At 39.4% G+C, this 21,814-nt stretch overlaps 1 protein-coding gene across 1 annotated transcript in view; it reads left to right on the plus strand.

Moving 5' to 3' along the window:
- The window catches only part of LOC136437032 (protocadherin Fat 4-like), a 95,633-nt gene that overhangs the window by 22,162 nt on the left and 51,657 nt on the right, over window positions 1–21,814 (plus strand). Inside the window, exons 3-5 of the mRNA XM_066431472.1 lie at window positions 15,843–16,350; window positions 16,848–17,084; window positions 20,285–21,382. Of these exons, the coding sequence (XP_066287569.1) occupies window positions 15,843–16,350; window positions 16,848–17,084; window positions 20,285–21,382 (1,843 nt within the window). The remainder of the gene's footprint in view (window positions 1–15,842; window positions 16,351–16,847; window positions 17,085–20,284; window positions 21,383–21,814) is intronic.

Below are 21,814 nucleotides of genomic sequence, written 5' to 3' on the forward strand. Positions count from 1 at the left end.
TATGTTCTTGATGTGATGGGTTCAAGTAGAAAGGTCACTACACAAACTGCGAACTCAAAACCACTGAAAATATTGCATGATTTACAGTTTTCAAAATCATACTAATGAAACTTACCTTTATTACAACAGTTTATCCCAATGTAGACATGAAAACAAAATAAATGTAAACTGTTTACATAAAAATACATGACTATTATTATTTGCTTCTTATAGTGTGAGTATTGCCGATTGGACATGTGCCATATATGCTTTTCGATCCATAGACGTATAGAGATGAGTCTATGTAAGTTAGGGCCAGGATTAGGTTAAGCTATTGGCTGTCATGTCTGTGATGATGTTATCATAGATAGAAGATATCAGGTAGGTTGTGCAAATTGTGTGAAAATATGTCAGCCACGCTGCAGTCAACAGAAGAGTGTTGCAAGGGCTGTTCTTACATCACAGACAAGATAAGATTCTCCAGTGGCTACCTAGAAACTATCCAGAAGTTTTCTTTGTAAAAAGTATCATTCTTGCATCTTATACAACTTGATTTCAACAAGATAAGGTTTCTTCATGTTCCATCATTATTTCCTCCAGGTGTTTGAAAAGCAGACAAAGACTCCTGGGTATAACGGAGAGATTTTTTTAACAGATTTTATTGGTACTAAAATCTAGCTTCCCCTGAAATGTCCGGAAAGGAGCATGTGATTGATCATGATTCCCCACCGGTTTGAAGGATAAAATGTCTTTTTAAGTATTTCAAATCACGTCTGCGCTGCTGGAATTCCTGACAGGAAAGAATCCTTGATACTAATCAATCCATCTGGTTGATAGGTAAAGATACAGTTTCCAAATTCTATGTTGTCCTAGAAAGCAATCTGTTACCTTTGTACAACCATTTCTCACTGTCTCAAGTAGCTTCTCAGGTATGGATGGAGAAGTAGCTGTTTTATCAGTGAAGCAATGACAGATGATTATAGATTGGGCTAATTGATCCAAAGTAAGGCTAGGAAAGATAACGACATAACAAATGGTTAGAGGAAGTCTTGTTGTTTATCAGTGCTCTTCGTTTGTCTGTCAAGTCAGGAAGCCAGGTGTTGTTGTCTTTGACCTGAAGGATTTGTCCATGTTGCTCGCGATGCAGTGTAGATAATGAATGCTGGCTCAGGTAATTTGTTCGTTTAGGCATGCATAGCTCCAGGCTGTCTCCACTTGTCAGCAGGGGGTGAGTCTTCCTTTCGTTCCCCTCGAGGCTTTCGAGCAGTTGTACCAGTTCGCAAGCCAAAACAATCGTTTCTGTATACGCAAGAAAACACAGTGTATGTTCGTTTGCACGAGAACAGTGGTGTCCGACCGTACTAACTTATGATAAGAAAAGAATACCCGTTGTTTGGCAGGTAATTAAAACGACAGCGGTGTTCCAACGCTGTTTGGCAGAATATTTCGGTAGCTAACACATGTATGTGTGAGTAAACACACGCATAGCGAGCTGTCTAACGAGAGCTTAAACACCATGGTAGGATGTGTCACAGCGGGGAATGTGGCCACTGGATAAATGACCCAGGTGTGTCCAGAAGGGCTTAGAAGGGTCATACTCATACTGATCACCCTAGTTTCACCTGTATTACATGTACCTGTCCGGACAGGTGGGGTGCTGAAAGCCTCACCTAACTCTGTTGACACTTGTAATGAAAATTAGAATGTTGAACACGGTTTGATTTTATGGAACGTTTACAAGCTAATTGATGCTTTTGTGGCTATTTGTTTTTTATGGGGAAGCTGCAAAAGAGGTCCTTAGGACAAGACCTTTGTATGAAGTTTCTTGCATACTGTACCTATCTGCACAGGTGTAGGTAATTAGAAATCTGAAACATGATCTGAGAGATAACTTCTGTATTTTACACCTTTATAAGTCAATGAGGTTTTGAAAAATCTCAGATTTTGTAATCTTCTGACTCATATTCCCAAAGTACATAGCAGTTTCTTAATCAATTCCTCAACATTCACCTTTTAAGATTTGAATTCCGTTTACTTCCATACTCATGGTCGATACTTGTATAGAAGAATTTTGGTGAGATTTTTTCCAGTAAATCTCTTATTTTTTGCTCCTCTGTTATCACACTTTTTCAATTTGACAAGTCGTTTTATTGAGATTTCGTAGTATTTGTCCTAGGAGAGCTGTTGTCCATATAGTGTGAAATTTTGAAAATAAAGCATTATGTCGTTATTGTTCATACCGCCGCTGTTGGAACCTGTCAAAATTGGCGGCTGTTTGGCCCCCCTTGTTCTAATACCAACACAGTGCTCTCACCTCACTGTTAAGTTGGACACCCTACTGCTCAAACACTGTCACCTGGAATGAAATTGCAACCTCATCTCATGCTGACCACGACTACCACTGTTTACCAAATACACTGGCCAGCCCTCTTCATAATGTAGTCCCCTATTCGCTCTTGTTTTGGGGTTGAGTGGTCCGTCTACTTAACACTCATGGTCAGGTTTCAGGTGTGGACTAGCCCATACAAAGTCAGAGCTGACTATCTCCCAGATCATCAGAGATAAGATGTTAGGGAAAGAGCAAGGCTCAATGTTGTTCTCGCTAATTTTGCATACAGGAGTGGCAACACCTGCTGCTTAAGACATTTTTTTAATGATACTTTCTTAGAGTGTAGACTAGAGCAGTTCTTGTGATAGTGTACAATCATTCAAACTGTAGGGTGGGATAGTTTGTTTTGATGACTGACCCTGTTTTAAGAAGATTGCAACATTTAGGCCCAAAGTTGTTACACTTGATAATTTTTGAAAGCACCAGCAATTCTATAGGCCATAGCTTTCTCGGTATTGCATTTAAGATGTTTGTATGGACATTTTTGAGTAGTTAGATATTCATTTTCATGCATATTCTCAAGTGTCACTCAGTTGGTCCATTTGATGACCAGAGTAGACCAGTGAAGTGGGTGTTTGGTTGGTCTAAGTTATTTTTGTCCGGTCTCGTCTTTCACTCTGGCCACCCACATTAACACACACCTCAAGAGTCATGAATCTTTGAACTTTGACTACCTGCAGGCCATACTTACTCCATTCCACGGTTCTGGAATTTTGTAATAAAACATGATTTGACGGACAGGCAAAAGAAAGAAAATGTTCCACATCAAAATTTCCCATCGAACTGAAATTCTTACCAAATAAGAGAGTATGATGTTAAACACATAGATGAAGACAATTGAATAAAAAGGTACAGAAAAGCTACGAAAAGCTTAAAGTTAAACAGGTGTGTAAAACAAGGAAGCCATACCATTTTGAAATTGTACTCCTCTTGTAAAGTTTTTAATGGTTGCATGCAGGTGCAATTTTAGATGTTTATTTGATGAATCTTGTTAACTACAATGTGGGGCAAGCTACTAAACCAGTATCTGGGACAACAACAAAAACTTGACATTTGAAATTGATGTCTTTCTCTCTGTGAAGTGATGATAGAGTCTTGGCTAGCCATTTTCCTGAGGCAGTACCAGGAAATATTCTAACCCTCTGGGAGGGCAACCTTACATGACTCACCTTGAAATAACAAGGATGTTTCAAGCCTGGAGTGTGGCTCCTTGTAGAGACTACAGGGGACTTAAAGATAACACATTGGCTAGGGGACTGAAAATATTACCTTTTTTCCCATTTTAACAATGATTTACACATTATTATCCTTGGTTAAATGTTAATCTCATATTAGTAGTGCTTACCGTAGTAATTTATTTGGTACAGGGCACTTTGGCCATATACATAATTTTCTTAGCTATGAATGGTAAGGTTTACTTAGAAACTTGTAACAGGCTTTTACTACAAATTTGTATGAAAAGATATGCTTTATGCAAATATAGACTATCTACATATTCTTGTATGATTTTTAATAGGTTTCTCAATAGCACAGGAGTGTATAACACTCACATACAAATGTAGCAGATTTCTTAAAAGAAATTACAATGTCTTGAAAGGTAAGATTACTTTAAGTCAGTGGAAAATCTGGAAGGAGACAAGATTTATGTACAATCTACAGATAGCTGCCAGAAGCTTCAACTTAGTTCAAGCCATGGCGTTTGTTTTAAATTTTCCAGCAGTCCCAACACATGTACCTCGTTCGCCCTTAGTAACGAGCAATTAGGAAAATTACGATGGCAAGTAGTCTTGACCCTTCCCATGCCCAGTGGGTATTTAGTAAAGGGTAACTGCCTGTAAAGTTTGTGGACTGTCAGTTTGGATTTGAACAGAGATTGCATGAAATGAAGTAGAAAATGAAGAAATGTTTACATTACAAAGGTTTTGATTGTAAAAATGATGCTATTGAAATACATTGTTTTGCCAAGTAGCTACTCTGACTCGCTTTTGTGATATGATGTTTAGATTCAAGAAAGATTCAACTGGCATACTGATCTATCTACTACTAGTCTGGCAGTAATTCAACATGTACAGTAACATGATATTTGCAGTGAATTTATTGGACGCTGGTGTTATGTATACTGTGAGAGCTCAGGTGAAGAAAGGAAAATTTAAGACTAGAGGAAGTGGGAAAGTTATGCGGAGTCACGAATCCCTCATAGACAGACCACCTTGAGTCGTAAGTTTCGCTGAGTCACAGCGTACCAAGTTCAAGGTTGGTCATACCAACGCATGAGCCATTTAGCAATTGAGAATTATGCCTGAAATAAATGAAGAATAAATTGTCGAGTCAAGAATGCCTTATAAACAAGAATGCCTCTTTGGCTCAAAGGTTGCAAGTTGGAGATGTTGACTCTGAGTAATTTAACTATCTAGTTAGTTTACTAAAACAAATATATATATGTATATATGGAATATTGATGCTTAACACCATTGAATTATCAACTATGCCAAGGAGATATGACTTTGGGTAACAATCTATAAAAACACAAATAATCGTGTAAAACATAACTTCAACCTTGCAAAGTTTATTTTGTATGTGATTGCTATCCCTTATTAATCGTGACAAATTATAAGAAATATAATTCAAATAGAATCATAACAGAATGATTTATATGAGCACGATGTTGAAGTGAAATATCCCATGCCAACCAAAGTTGAAAAACAGCCAAGTTGTTATACTATAGAAAGCGTGTTACCGTATCACCATAAAAATTGATTAGGGTGTAAAACATTGGGTAGATATAATTTACACTAGTGAGCTAGAAGTAGCTGTAAATCATGGTCAATTATTATAACAGTGGCAATAGAGACACCCCTTTGGCATACATGTCTTCTCATGTTACCAACCACACATATTATAAATTCATAGACACATTTTTATGATGCCATAATCATCAGAATATCTTCTTTTTACCATTGGCTAAACTGGACTGCTTGCCCTGTGTAAAAAAAGTAAATCTTACCAGTCACAAAATTGTGTCATTTTTTTATTAGGATTTGTCAGGAAATGTTACATGTAGGTCATATAATTTGCTGTAGCTTAGGCAAGGATGATATGGTATAAGTCTTATCTTCTTGCTAAATGTAGCACAGTGGACTATAAAATGCCAATAACAAAGTAAGCATCTAATCAAATGAATAGGCAACGATAAAGTCTTAACATGGTTTGGTCTTCATCAAAAAGGATTGTACATAATGCAGCTAGGCTGTTTCTTATGACATGTAAAATCGCTGCTTGTTGTAAACTATTAAGTCGTTGTACACTAATAGCCTTGAAATTGATGTTGTAGTAACTTGTGCATAGCTGGAATGAACGAGGGGTACCCGATATACCGTCTGCCGCCACCCAAATATGCCGAACAAGCCCAACACAATTATTCCTTAATGCCTGACACGCATGCAATAAAGATTCCACCGTTAGACCGGGAATGCTAAACGCGCCTTGTGTTTGAGCGGGGGATCTGGGACGTTTAGCGAGCCCAGGTATGGTACAGACGTTGAAGCAATGTTTTTGTTCGTAAGCGACAGTTTGCGTGACCAGGACCTTCAAAGGATCTTCGGGTTGTGCCCTGTTTTAGTATTGGCTGCTACCTTGGCTCCATTCTCTTGGACTGTTTTGACCAAGATTACGTTGGAATTGGCAAATTCGCTGTCTATGCATATGCAAAATTTGCCCTCCATATCTAGTGTGTCATGACTATTGTTGCTGTGCCATTAATACCATACATAGTGACCATATTTCAGCTGAAGGTCAATAGAGACTTCAGTTTGTAAATAAGAAGATATTCCAATAGCTATATTTCAGCGCTCGTGAGTGCGACTCGCACACAACATGTATGCGACCAGTTTTTTGAGAATGCGACTAGATTTAAAATCACGGTCGCACGGTGCGACAATCAAAAATTAAGACCTGCGCCAGGATAATGGCTGCAGAACTAAGCGGTAAGCTGAAAATATAGGTATTCCAATGCTACCGCGAATATCGTCGGTGAATTTTCTATCATGTTCCCACACCCGCGGTACAAAAACTATCCGTTCCTAGTGGCAAAGTTACCCATAGAAATAAAGGATATAAGTTTCTCTCCTTTGTGGTGTATTTGTTTGATTTGTAAAATGTTTCAAACGCCAAAACTTTGTCGATGAAATTGAGCGCTCGCCGGACGCTCGCTGTTTTCAATGGCGGCCATGATGTTTATGACAAATAGACCGCAGCAGAATGAAAGGCTTGTTTCCTGCGGTCATATTTATACCTGTTCAAGCGATGATTTTACGATCAAAAATTGATGTATCAATTCAAGTGGAGTTTTATTTAAAAAATATCAAATTTTCCTTTTGTCACCGGTATCATTCCAACTTTTTGTAGTGGTGCCCCTAGATTTTTGCTGGTGCTCCTAACTTTTTTGAGTTAGGAGCACAGTGCTCCTAGGCCTAAAAGTTAGTCTGGAGCCCTGTATTTATAGTATACTGTTCATATATATATATATATATATATGCAACTGTTAAGAATAATGAGTATTGGTCATTTCCCCTAAACAAGCCATCTTGGACAGTGAAATTTCACCATAATGAAAGTTAAGGTGTGGCCGCTGTACCTGAGCTAAAGTTCACCTGTCCATTCCAGGTGTGATTTGCTTTGGCTCAGCCTTGAGGTGTATTTAAGTCTTTCTTTGCTTTACTGGAAGAAAAAGTGATATGCATGAGGTAAAGAAAGTTCTTACAGATAACTATTTTGTTTGACAGTATATCCAGTTGTGTATGTGCATCACAACAATACTTATCATGAAGACTGGGCCGGCTGGTTAAAACATGCTGTAAACGGGGAAATGTAGTGAATTTTCACACTTCAAAGCGATCGTTACCATGACAACAGCTTAACTTATTAGGCGGGAATGCGGACGTCAATATCCTGAAGGCATCCAGGAGGAGTATTCGATCTTCAGTTGGTCTCAGGTTCTTGTGCTGATAACATTCTTCCAAGGCGTCTTCTAGACGAGAATGAAGCAAGCACATGTCTTATGAGATTTTGGTTCTTGTAAATCAGAGGCAAGGCTGTAGGATACCACCTGAAAATCTTTAATGGTAAATTCTAGAGACATGACTTACGATTTGTAAGAATGGTATTTTGGTTTTACATTTTAGCATTCACACATTTAGGATTAGAGGTACATGTTATGAATATGAGTTTAGATCAATATCGTTTTTCATCAAAAGACTAAAATTTATAAACGTTCGGGACAATAGCTAAGTAGCTGAAAAGTTTTTTTTTATACAGAAATTATGTCCAAAGAGAAAGATAGAAAAAACAACAAAACAAGCACAGAGTGTGTATTTTGGAAAGTTACATTGTTGTGAGTCGTCATGTGTCAAGGTTCCTAAAATGCCCCCATACACAGACTGGTGCAAAGTCTATAGAAACAGCTTTCTACAGCTGTTTATATAACACTTTTTCAGTGGAAGAATGGGCATTTATTGCAGGTAGCTCATTAACCAGAGATTTTATCTAAGCTAATTGTTATGTGCTCTTTTCAACTTCTTGCTTTTAATTGTCAGTGATAGACTGTGAGGGCCATGTGTTGTGGCTCATCACACATTCTGTTGTGACAGTGTACCAGCGAAAATCACCAGGAAAGTTGTGGACAAAATAGATAATCTTGCGGATGTTGCCATTCCGAGAGGGCGGCATTGTTGCCCAGGCTTTGGCCACACAAACAATGGCGGAAAGCTGATCCTGGCTTAAAATGTTGCCACGGGGGAAGGAATGCACGGATCATCACGATGCTCACCGATTGGTGGACACCTCTAACAGATTACTGAGTCCACCTGCGGAGATCCAACAGCAGAAGTGTTTGAAGTGTTTGTGTTTCACATGTCTAACGCAATCGTTACAACTGTGTTAGAATTCTGTCCAATTTGTAGGTCTCGAGAAACCAGACCTTCCTCCAACATTCTCTTCCCCCCATAGCTGCCCATTCACAGCATATTTGTTTTCTCACTCTAAATCTTTTCAAAGGGGTTAAATTTCTAGCCAGCCAATGAGACCTTAGAAACAGCACCACGAGAGGGTTTATATGGGGTGTATCAGGTTTCCCTACCCAGGTACAATGTATGTTATGGGTTGTTTTCCTTCTCTATTCACTATCAGGGAGTTTGTTTACTTGCGTGCTCTTCTTGAAAACAGTCTAATTTTGCCTGTCAGGGTGTCGAGAGTGTACTCAAATACAGGTGCGGGGGACAAATTTGCAAGTGTGTTCTTCTACAGGGAGTTTTGATAACGAAAATGGGGGACATGACGTCACTTGGTGACCGCGGCCATACCACATTCGTCAAAAACTGTGCACACACACACAAGCGTAATAAAACGTGACATGACATGCGTTTTACGAACTGATGGAAAGCTGTGTTTGTAAACATGCATAGTTTATTACACAAGTCTCTGTTGTTTGTCGATGCTTTATAACTGTGTTAGGTCAGGCCTCTGCACACATTTTGGACATTTTTGGGCGTAATTAAAATTATCTCGGTGACCTCCTTTAGCTTCTGTAAAGAGCCATTAACGTTCGCTACCGATGCACAATGATTTCGTTATAAGTGCAGTGGTATACTCTATGATTATAACTGAAGTGTTTCAATATTAAATGTTAATTCGTAATGGCCGCTTTCGCCGATATCCCCCGCTTTTCGCCAATATTACGGTATATATTCGGTATATATACAATACAAACACTCCCTCCGAGGCCTACAGCCTATGCCTCCTATTGAAAGATCAGAGAGGCATAGACAATTGTGGGAGGGGGGCTACAAGTCTAACCGACATCACAATCCTATAGAAAATATTGTCCAGCTGGCCTGCAAATTGATGATCTCTTTTACCACCAAGGTTATGGACAGCATTTATCGTAGCCTGCGCTTAAAGCACGTAAATAAAAGGTTTTGGGAGAGCGGCAGGTTTCCACGGCGATGCCGTGAAAGGGTTTCACGCCGGCATATTGTTCTGGCGGAGTGGGGGCTATTTGCTGGAGGACCTTTGCAGTTTACATGGGGCAGGTTTCACTTGTGGGGCTTGCATTGGAAGAGCTTGTCAATTTTCCTGTCCAATGCCTTTCCCCAGGAGTTAATTTTACCCGTCCATGCCATTTTAAAAACACAGTGCACTTTGCATAATATTAATAGAAAGGGAGTTTAAAGGGGGAGGGGGGTACTGGAAGTGGCAGACAGCAAATCTGCTTTTTATATATGTTTGGCATCATGTAGTGTTACATAAAGTGGTTACAATCCCTCTCAATATTTTACGAAATCAATTTTGAGTGGATTATCTGCCTTTTTTCCAGCCCAGTGGTTTCCATTTACTCAGCTTTTCAGTTCCTGAATGCACAAGTTTCTAGCTCACTGATCAGAAGTTACAATACAATAAAACAGACAAGATGCTGCGCCAAAAATAGTTTCTCAAGCAACTGGATAAACTTTTGAAACAGTCAGACAAGATGCTGCTTTTTTTCTCTACTAATTCTTTGTCGACATTTCTTAAACTACTCGCAAACAAGCAAATTTCTCATACTGTGAAACAAAATGATGACAGGTTGCAACTTGCAGATCTATTGTTCTGGTCGACTGGTGATTCTCTGAAACCAAACTCAAGATGGTGTTAGAAATTAGTTGTGAATGGACAATCCATTGGATAATCCCTCTTAATCCCCTGCTGTCATGATCAAAATGAGATCATTTAATTTCATCAGGAGCAACCATTGGTTAAGTAGATATTTCTGGGATCTTTAGTTTTGTCTTTCCTTATATATATCTACAGATATTAGTCATAGATTCACAATGTAAGGAGAGGAATGTTGTGGTCTTTACAAGTTACCGTAAATTTCGGAATATTTGCAGTGCTTTTATTTTCGCCAGTTAATTCATGACTCCAAAAATATGTGTGTTCCCTTGTATAACTGCTGCACTGTAGAAAGTTCAATCTTAAAACACCCTGAAAACGTTCTCTCCCCTTCTAATGCAAAATGAAATGTCTGTGTGAAAATAATTGAATTTACGGTACCCCAGGTGAGTTCCCAGGATCAGACACCTGTTCAGAAGTGCCTGAGGGGGGAACTGCCACTGAAAGAACAGCCCTAATGATTTATGAGATATTTTGCTACCTCCAGGGGGTGGGATAAGAAAAGGTCAATCCTTGTCTTGTGAGGATTTCTCCTGCTTTCTAAGATGGTATCAAATGAAGAATCAGATGTTCCTGAGAAGTAATCCTTTTCCCGAACAAGTTGTTGGTCATGTTAGACTAATGATGATCTAATGAAGTGTACAGAAATGAAAGCCGTTTCAAAGTGTTTAATAAAAGTTTAACGTTATTCAAGAAGATGATTTATAGGATAGAAGAGAAGAATCAGTTGTGGCACAAGCTGTCAAACAGGGATAAGTGTTAGCCAGCATTTGCTTAATCACTTTGACAGTTCTTGATCATTTTGATCAGTTTGACAGTTGTTAATCCCTTCTTGTATTCAGTATGCAAAATTTGACTCTGGTTTTCTAACCCATTTTTAGTGCAAATACATATGTTTTTGAAAGAAAAATTAAGTGCCATTATATGTAGATACAAGCATTCTCTTGAATTCTCATTCCTATATCCTTTGTTGCATCATTTCAAACTACATGCATATCTGCGCCATTAAGGGTTAAGAAAACAACATTGTGTCTTTAAGGGTAAGACCATTTTAAAGACAAGCTACAGTATGTATTGACTTGGAATGATAGTTGGCTTTAGAGTTTTTGTCTAGCGTATTTTCCACCGAGGCATTTTCTACATGTAAGTACCGTGAAGTTAGCTTAAGGGTCCTGGTACTGTGTGGTACAGACAAGACAATTCCTTTGACATTAGTCACAAACAAAGAAATGTAGGGCAAAGGGCAATAAGACATTTGGAAGACTCAGTACAAATAGATATATTATTATGTACATTACATGTATCTTCAAACTCAAACAGTTAAAGAATGCTTTTGGAATTATTAGTCACTGATGAAAGATAGTGAATGCTATCAGAAATGTCTGATTCAATTTATTCAATTCCACACAAATCGTACAAGATCGTCTGACCATTTACAAAATCTATCCAGTTGTTTGAGTAACTTTTGTATTGTATATCTTATTACCTGGATGTCTAACCTTCATTTGGCCTATGTTGGAAAGATTGCTCCAACTTTCACAATTTGTATTAATTGTTTTTTCTAGTCAATCCAGAGTTAATGGCCTTTTTTTTTTACCATGATCCGATTTTTTATTATTAATGTTTTAAATTTCATATACAGAAGATCCCTACAATTGCCCTTCCCTAAAAAATGACAAAACTCTATGCTGTGTTTTTGCCTAAGATGGAATCTGGTCAAACCAATATTTCAGTGAAAGCATATCAGGTACAGATATAGAAGCTGGTTTGTACTCTGCCTTGCCTTGTAAAATTGAATCCGTAAATTGGCATCCCAAATTTATTGCCCGAAGGCCCTTACTTTGGATTGGCCTCAAAATAGTGTCACAATTTAGACAAAGTAAAAGCTTCACCAACATACTCAATCACTCACATAGAAATGAAAGCAAAAGCTCAAAACGGATTACTGACTTTATACACTAAGTCTTGATGGAAGAATGTTGTAGGATAAGCCATGCAATATATTACTACATGTAGCTAAGGGTATATTGGTAATGTCAAAGATCTAACATGGCGATTTTGATACCAAAGTATATAAGCAGATATTGGAGGGTAAGTAAGTAAGTTTAAATCAATGTGCACCTATAGTATAAGAATTTTTGTTTGCATCTGCAAAGAAGTAAACAATACGTTGCTGTTGGAAATTGTAGGAAAAATATGTTCACAATTCTACAGTGCATTGTACACTAATTGCTAGCAAGCGGGATTTGTATGTGCACCAACTGTATTTTAAGAGCATGGCACCAGTGGCATTTCAAGCCCCGGTAATCTTCATATTTTCTAGATCCTAGTGAGATATAAATGTTGAGTCTTAAGTGCTATTGTATGTGTTGTACAATCTAATTAAACTGAGAGAACATGGTGTTAATAGTGGCAATGGTGTCCATGTCCCTTGTCGGTTACGTAGATCTTGTGTTAGTTGTGTACATCGTAATATATTGTTGTCATGGCAACAGCATCATGTGAAAGTCGGTTTAAGTCTTCAAATTTGATTTACACTGCCAACCCTTGCATTCTTTTATTTCTATTGCCTGGTAGCCAAAGCATTTCAAAGCATTACATCAAAGTTAAAAGTTTTCAACTTTCTCCTAAAGTTCCTATCTGCTTGTTAAACTTATACTTTATATTACATGTATCACAAAGACGATATACATGGGGTTTTGGCCTTTCTTTAATTTTAGCTGTAGAATTTCCCTGTTTAAAGTTTTATACCGATATTTCCCTCATAATCATCTAAATTGAGTTGAGCTTGAAATCCAATTAAAAACATGAATGTACTTTGTACTGAGAGGAGAAGAAGGCATTTATGTGCAGAACTAGATTTCAATTCACAAGGCAATTGCCAGTCGACAATCCCTAAGACAACTGATAAGCGCGAAATCACACTGAAAGGGAAAAATTCAAATGAAACTTTGCATAACAGGATTAATGTACGCTGCGGACCCTGCATGGGACGATAAGATTTGAGGTCACGGGGTCATCGATGGAATAACAGGCGCTGTTGGTTGGAGACCTTTATAATACCTCAAACAACCACTTTATACCAGTGAATGCCATACTTTGTACCTTGTACAATTGTTGTGCAATAAAGTTGTTATTATGTACAGTATATGGGTTTACGTGGTTTAAAACGGGTTTATAACAGGATGGTAAGGGATGAGCAAGCCTGCAATTTGTGAGGGATTACATAGGAGTAACATTACTGAAACAGCCCACTTTGTCAGGAGGGTAGTCTTCATGGAAGAAATGGAACAGTCTGAATTTTTAAAAAGACTTAACGTGCCAAAAATTCACAGTTATTTTGCACAGTTGCTATTTGTATACTTGACCATATTGTTCTAGATATGTAGCATTTTGTCCTTCTAAAGCCATTGATAAAACTGGATATTTGTCTAAACTGAAACAAAGGTGAAATAGAACCACATTCATATACATAACATTGTACATCACTACATGCAGCCAGAATTAAAAATGTCAACTGCCAACATGAAATGATTTTCAAATCCCAACTGACCAGTGATTTTGGGATTCACCTTAGGTTGTAAAATAAGAGATTGGGAGTAAGGAAATACAACCCACATGAAGCCTAAACATGTGCCCAAACATCTATAGCATTCCATCCCTGGCTGGACATAAATCCGAACTGACAAGGTTGTGGGGAAGCACTTCTAATTTTCCCTCATCCCCAAACTGCCATGCAATGTCTACCTCCAGGTGGCTCCCCGCGATGACAGAAGGTTTGACTGTAAATTGCTCTAGCTGGGTTTGAGTTAGGGTGAGCGCGGGGTCAGTCGGTAAAATGTGGTTTAGCTATCATGCGTGTTGGTACTCCTGGGTCGATGACTGCTTTTCTGTATGATAGATTTGTGGTGTTGGTGTCAGAGCTTTAAAAATCAATAGATATTGCTCATTTTTACATGGGGTGTCTCTGTAATGCAAGCTGTGAACGATCTAGCATGCAAATGTTGGTTCAGAAAACCAACTGGTAGAACTGGGTTCAACCTTGTGATTTGTATGCAGGATTGTTAGTCACTAGACTTTTGCAATGTGTGGTATAGGTTAACTACTGCATAAAGCCCCTGATACAAATTAAGTACCTTTCCACAACTTTCCTCCCAACCACTCCCCAACTAAGGTTGGTGCTGGAATCCATTTTATTCTAGCTCCAGGTCTCTCGTCTGCTCACGTCCAAGCAAAATATGACTTTCCTGACTATTTCCAACTGAAATTCACGGTCGCTGGCACAGGCAATGTTTAAGACTACACAGTAGGCTATGGTCTGGAAGGTCTCTACATAAGCAAGCAAGCAAGGCTATGGTCAGCTATGTGTAAGCTGTAGTCTAGCCAGTGTACTAGTCTAGAGTGTATGGAAATTTCTGCTTGATGAAGTCTGCTTCCCTGCAGTAAACCACAGTGCCAGACTGTACCAACCTTTTATCACATGGCGCTACAGATGTAGCAGCTTGGTGAGCTTAGCTTGCTATTATCTTACCAGCTTACCTGGATTATCCCTACAGCCTTATTTAGGAGTGTGAATTTGACAAAAAGCATTGATAACCAAGAAAAACACAAGCAAGACTTTCAAAAACATTTAGGTAATTCCTTTCTCTATGGGTGGGATGTAGGCTTTTACTAAAAGTTTTAGCTTGAGAAGCTCCCAAGCCACTGCAATTTGAAACGTTAAATAGGGAAAAATATCATTCTATCTGCAACAATCTTTTTTTCACAAGTGACATATTGTATCGTAGACTCTTACTGTTAATGCTGGAATTTTCGTGGTGGTTTAAACTTTAATGTTCGCCGTTTTCGCAGTGACCTTGCTTAAAGCCACTTCAAAAACTTAAAGGCTTCTACCCTAACGTTTCAACCGTACAACTAAATACCACTCTGGACCTCCCATTTTCTCCCTACCTGGAAATTAAACCCTGTGAACATAAAGGTATTTACAGTAGTCAATGTGTGATGCAGCTTTTGAACATCTACAAATGTAAAGCTATGTAGATCTATGAGAAATTTGAGGTGGAATGTAAATCTGCGGAATTTATTTTTGCACATGGAAACCATTATGGTGGACATTTAGCTGATATGTTATTCTTCTGACTTCTCTCTTACTAAGCAAGCTGCTGTGCCCAGCCTAAACACAGTCATGGGAGGGACTACAGACAGACTAGGAAAATAAATAAGAGTTGGAAGGGAGAGTTAGGGTCCTAGGGGAAAACCATATGTAACAGGTGGGAGGGGGCTGGTAGTGTGACTATACAAGGTCATACAATACTTTAGGGACCTCTTCCTTAGATAGTTTTGAATAAGGTTTTGAGTTATCTACTATATGCAGAGATTAGGTGTTTTATATAATAAAGACAGCCGGCACCATATCCCGGTAAAGCTGCTGGTATACTTTGGGTTTGATTTGGGCTGACGACTTGCTTTGTTTGTGAACAAGATACCTCGTACTCAAGCAGGTGGATAGATTTTGAAAACGGTCAGACATTTCAGGTTGCATCCACTACCTTTGTAAGTGACTGAGACAAGATTTTTGAACCAAAAATTATGAATTGATATGTACTTGTAAATGAGGTGAAGACAAATTTTAGAAGGAAAGAAGATAACTCATAGTCATAAAGTCATTTATGATTTCATGTTATGTGTTTGCCAAATGAACAGGTGGACTAATTAAACAACAGTTGAAGATCTTGTTGACTAAAGTTTCTATCTACTCTATTTCATACAGGTCACTATCACTCTTGAAGATGAAAACGACAACGCTCCGTTGTTCGACACCGACTATCGTGACATCAGCATCCCGGAAGACCTCGCAAGCGGAGGATTGGTCACAACAGTGGTCGCCAACGATGCCGACGTCGGGACCAACGCAATCGTCCTGTACAGCATCATTGCCGGGGACGACGGCCAGTTCCGCGTGGATTCCGACACGGGAGAGATCCGGACCACGGGACGGCTAAACCGCGAGCAGTCGCCCACACACTCCATCACAGTACAAGCAAGCGATGGGCAGCAGGCATCCACGGTAGACATCAACATCTCGTTGACCGACGTCAATGACAACGCTCCGCAGTTCCTACGCTCCGTCTACTCGTTTGACATCAGGGAGGACGCAGCGGTGAACTCGGAGGTGAACTTCGTGTCGGCCACCGACGCAGACGAAGGAAACAATGCAGACATCACATACTCCATCACAGATGAGAACCAGGGAATGTTCGACATCACTCCTAAGACTGGTACGTGCAAAGACACTGTAAATCTTGATATGTTTGCAGTGAATTTACTTGTGCAGTTTTGGAGTTGATCTCTTAACTGTACTGTACTGCGGTATTGTTTCAACCACAAATTTAAAACATTTCAAAAATGTCCTTTCCCCTCTTTCTGGGAAATCAAATTTCAGCGAAAAAAAAGGAATTTACCATATAGCATTAGGGCTATTTCATTTAAGTTTAAAGAAGGGGGAAGACAGGAGTAGTTTTCACTACTAAGTCAGTTTCATTTAGATCACCAAACATCCCTCTATTCAACTCAACAGTATGATTTTTTTGTGGGAAATATGTTAAGGTTATTTCAAGCCTTCATAAGATGATTCTTTCACAAAAGGTGCATATGTTAAGACTAACATATTCTCCTATCATGTGCATTCCAACAGACATTACAAAAAAAAGACAATGTAAGCTTGGCACTATTGAACTTGAAGTTGCTAACACAGTGCTATTACCTCCCCCTGTAGGAGTCATCATCCTGAGACGACCGCTGGACTACGAACAGACGCAGCATTACGTGCTGACGGTACAGGCCCAGGACGGCGGCGGGCGCGCCAGCTCAGTCACCGTCTATGTCAACGTGAAGGATCTGAACGACAACCCGCCCGTGTTTGACCCTGAACGCTACACTGCCGATGATATCTCCGAGGATGTACCCGCTGGAACCAGTATTCTCACTGTCTCTGCGACAGATAGGGATGAAGGTATGCTGTTGTTTGTATCATTGTTTCTCTTTAGCTGTGAAATTTACTCTTCTCAATAAGTACAGGATCTTCACTGTGCTCTGGCTTTAAGTCCCATCCGAGAGGACGTCCCTAATTGAAGCTAGGTACTCATTTGAGCCTAGTGAGCAAATACGTGAAAAATGCCTTTCTCAGGGGCACAACATTGATGCCTGCAAGGGATTCGAACCCTGAACCTTCCAAACCATAAAACCACCCTACCACCTGAGATTTTCTTACATACTTGAAAATACCTCACCTTTCCTATATCATCTAGATGACAAAACATGCCATTTTGTGCCCTTTGTTTATAAAGAACAAGAGGGCCAAATTATAAATAGAGCATTTCTTTGGTAGCCTTACTGCTGTACAAGTAAATTATAGGTTACAAAAATCCTTAATGAAAGATTCACAAAGACCCACACAACAGAAGGTTTCAGTAACCCCAAATGGTGTCCGTGTACCCAAATTCCTCTAAACTCCTTCGGGCTAAAATATTTTGAAAACTTATGTCCATTGAGAAGGCAGCTTCTGTTTATTTCTGTTTCGATTATAAGCGAACTACATTTTGACAATGTCTTATACAAAAACATTGCACAACAAAATGTTCCCGCGAAAGCTGTTGAACAAATAGTATCAAAGAATACCATAACATTTTTTCTTGCATTCCGTCAAGCCACCAACCACTTTGCAGATTTACCTTTCTGTTTTTGCATGCCACATGATTGACAGTTAGAAATTGACCAATCCCAGAAGGCTTTATTTGGTTAAAAGCCAATTTACAGAAAGCATTCTTTTAATGCAACTGCCTTGGACAGGTGGGCTGTTGACATGTAAAAATCCAGCTTTGAAACAAAAGTCTGCCTTATTGTTATACATGCAATTTGCATGATATATATGATTATGTTTTTAATCATTCTGTATTCCCATAACATGGCTATGAAAATAGATTCGGATATTACGAAAATGTAATATGTGCCAAAAAATAAAATCAAAATATGATAATTTTATATTGTGATGTACATGCAATCTACATTGATATATTGCAAAGCACAAATATTATAATTTCAAAATTTGCATTACTGATATCATGATACTGAGCTGTTAATAATAACAGCTGTGCTCATTAAATTTTTTGTTATTTTCACTTTTGTTAAATTTGTTTTCGTCAGTGAAAGTGAAGCTAATCATCTCATCTTCTATGTTGATAACGGTTCCAAATCTACCAAAATTAGAATTCCGTTTTCTAATACATTAAGTTACACATGTATTCACCTTTTCAGAATGCAGTCGATACGAAAATGCTGTATATTTCTGGTGATATTTATCATGCTTGCTGTGAGACCATTTCAAAAACAATTTTCAAAGTCATCCAAGTGGGAAAAGAAGAACATAAATCTTTCCTTCCATTTTGATGATTGCAATGGAAGGTTGCCAGAGAACAATTTAGGCGGGTTGTTCAATACAAACATGGTACAATGAAACGGCGCTATATCTCTGATGATGGCGGCTCATGCCCACCGAAAAACCATTTGGTAACCACAGAAGTGTGACCGAACCATCTGGATTGGCAAGTGTATCTCCTTTGTCCAGTCTTTGTCTGGTATTGCCTTTCTCTGGGACAATCATTCTTTTGCAATCAGAGCTTGGGTTAGAATCAATGGCTTTTCCCTCGGTCCAGTTACGAATTGGTAAATAGCCACGACAGAGGAATCGGCGAGGAAACGCAAGCTGCATACACGATGATGTTATTAGAGCCCATATCAATTTAGTCGTGATGTTCCTTTTGTGTCAACACGACAAAATCATCTGTCAGTAAATTTCTATATGATAAAATCAACATAATGATCCGTGTAGGCTGTAGGGCATTGGCAAAAGCTGCAACAAGGAAGCTATCCTGTAGAATTGATGGTCTAAAGCAATTTGAAAGAGAAAGCATTTTCACCAAAAAACAGAGATTATTATCTTTTCCCCAGTATGGTATAAACACTGAAATCCATATAAAAGGTTCAGGTAACATTCAATCACGGCACTCATGATTGGCTGATGGAAAGGGAAAATCCATCAGATCACCTTTGACCTAGATTTCATTTGACCTTTTCTGGGTGTGATGGATCCGAGAACGGAGCCGTTAATTAGATGTTTCAACCATCCACCGACGGTTTGATACTAATGTACACATTGTATGATGGGTTGCGTTAGCTATCGGTCATTCAGTTTTACTGTCAGTCCTTGTTGCAATGTTTAATTGTCCATGATTGAAACATTTTCTTGATTGCTACATCCTCCTCTGAATAGTAAATGCACAAACTCATGCATACATTTAAGTCATAGGAGACTGACAGTATTTCATTACCACTTGAATAGGGTTGATGAAGGCTTTTTGTAATCAATCTACTTGGCACATTTCGCCAGGATCAAGTCGTAATGTATAATTTACAGAAGGGATTTGTGGCAGGGACATTTGAGTGGCTATCATAATGGGAATGGAAAGCTACTTTGTCTTACACTAGAGGGGGGATTGCAGGATGCCATTCAGATTCAATTTGGTTGGAGATTGGCAATTAATTTGAGGCTATCTGTGTGAGTACATGTATGAAGTAGGGCCATGCAGTAGGTGCTTTCTAAATCTAATTACCTTCGCCAGGAAGTTTATGTGTTTTTGGTAGCGTTTTTATGTTTGTTCATATATTTTTTGTATATGTGTATTTTGTTTAGGAGCAGAACTCGAGAAGCTATGACTGGATTGTCATTAAATTTTGTATGTTTTTAGGTCATATCCTATAAATGAAATATATTATGGGCCCCCTGGCGACTTTCCTAAATACTGCAGCATAACTTTGATGTCTTGTTAGTTCATCTTTTAAGGCAGCAAGGAAAAAAAAAAGAATTTTTAGATGAACTACATGTAATGGTGACAATTTTTGAGAAGGAAAATACATGTAAGTTAGGCTACATCTAGATAGTGGAATATGGCAAGTATGCAAAGATTATAGATAATAGTAAGATTGTTAGAATTACGAACAAACATTCTAATGTGCAAGTGTTACTATTGATAGTATTAGGGTTGGTTCTTGAGAACACGAATAGTCGAAAATTTAGTGTTAAAGCTAGTGTTATTATTGGCCTACAATGTTTGGAAATGTTCATTACATTTTTTGTATTTTTTTCCCCTTTTCTAGGTCCCAATGCAGAGATTGACTTCAGCATTGTGTCAGGTGACCCCAATGATCAGTTCAGTATCCAATCAGACGGGACGATTGTGACGGCTGCGGCTCTTGATCGTGAGCAGAACTACCTGTACAACCTTGTTGTCATGGCAACAGACCGTGCCATTCCTGCATACATGCGCCTGTCCAGCACAGCTCAGGTGGAGATCATCGTGAACGACATCAACGACAATCCGCCGCGGTTTGTCACGCCGAACGTAACATCTGTGTACGAGAACAGCCCTGTCAACACCATTATCATGACGATCAGGGCTGAGGACCCTGACGAAGAACGCAACAGCTACGTGGAATATTCCATGGCATCTATACCTGAGAACAAGTTCATGCTCGACTCCGTGACAGGACAGTTGCGAGTGAACGGAGATCTTGACAGGGAAGCAACGCCAAGTTATGTTGTTACGGTCACTGCCACCGATAAAGGACGGCCGCCGATGTCCGTGTCAATGGATCTCACGATAAACCTGTTGGATAGAAACGATAACAATCCAGTGTTCGGACCCGTGTCGTACGACGTCTCAGTTCTCGAGGATGTTGCGATTGGCACGGAGCTCGTACAAGTTGTAGCAGCGGATGTGGACGAGGGCACGAATGGTGTGGTACGGTACAGCATCGTCAGCGGAAACACTGACAACGATCTAGCCATCAACGCAGTTACGGGTCGCATCTCTGTAGCGAGACTCATCGACCACGAGCGAACCACTGGTTACAGCCTTGTTGTCCGAGCACGAGACCAAGGTGCCACGCCGTTAGAAGCGCTTGCGACCGTCACCATCACTGTCACGGACGTCAACGACTATGTCCCGCTGTTCCTCAACTCTCCTTTTGTTGCACACGTCATGGAAAACAACAACAATGTGCCACAGTTTGTCACACAGATTTCTGCGCAGGACGAAGACTCGGGAACGATGGGTCAGGTGGACTACTACCTCCCCGACGATAAGGGCGGGAAGTTCTCCATAACATCGTCCGATGGAAGGATTTCTCTGCTGCGTACGCTGGACAGAGAGGACCAATCTGAATTCCTGCTCGCAGTTTTGGCCGAGGACAGAGGTAAGAGTCGTTTTGATGAATTAGATTCCTTGCTTACAGGTAGAATTGTACTTTCATTAACCAGAGGAGGCCTTGCATACTGCCCAGCATTCTTTGCACTACAAAATACTGGTCATTACTATTTAAGAGATTGCCGTCCCACTTGGTTTTGTGGTACATTTGTACCTTTCTTGGTAAAATGAAGGTACTTGCCAAGATGTGTCTAAAAGTAAAACAGCCTCATCCCTAAGGAGTTAGAGTGCCCTTTCCAGAGCTGGACCTGACAAAACATCCCCTTCTGGGTGATTTATGTTGACTTTGGAACCTTGGATTCCTCCTAGCCTTGACTTGCAGGTGGTTCCCTTGTACATGTATGTTGCAGGAAAAACAGTGGTTCTGACTCAAGCATCCGTTTGCATTGCAACTGTATCCCCCTCCAAATGTTTAATTGTT

Source organism: Branchiostoma lanceolatum, chromosome 6, assembly GCF_035083965.1.
Source record: "Branchiostoma lanceolatum isolate klBraLanc5 chromosome 6, klBraLanc5.hap2, whole genome shotgun sequence".
Lineage (NCBI taxonomy): Eukaryota > Metazoa > Chordata > Leptocardii > Amphioxiformes > Branchiostomatidae > Branchiostoma > Branchiostoma lanceolatum.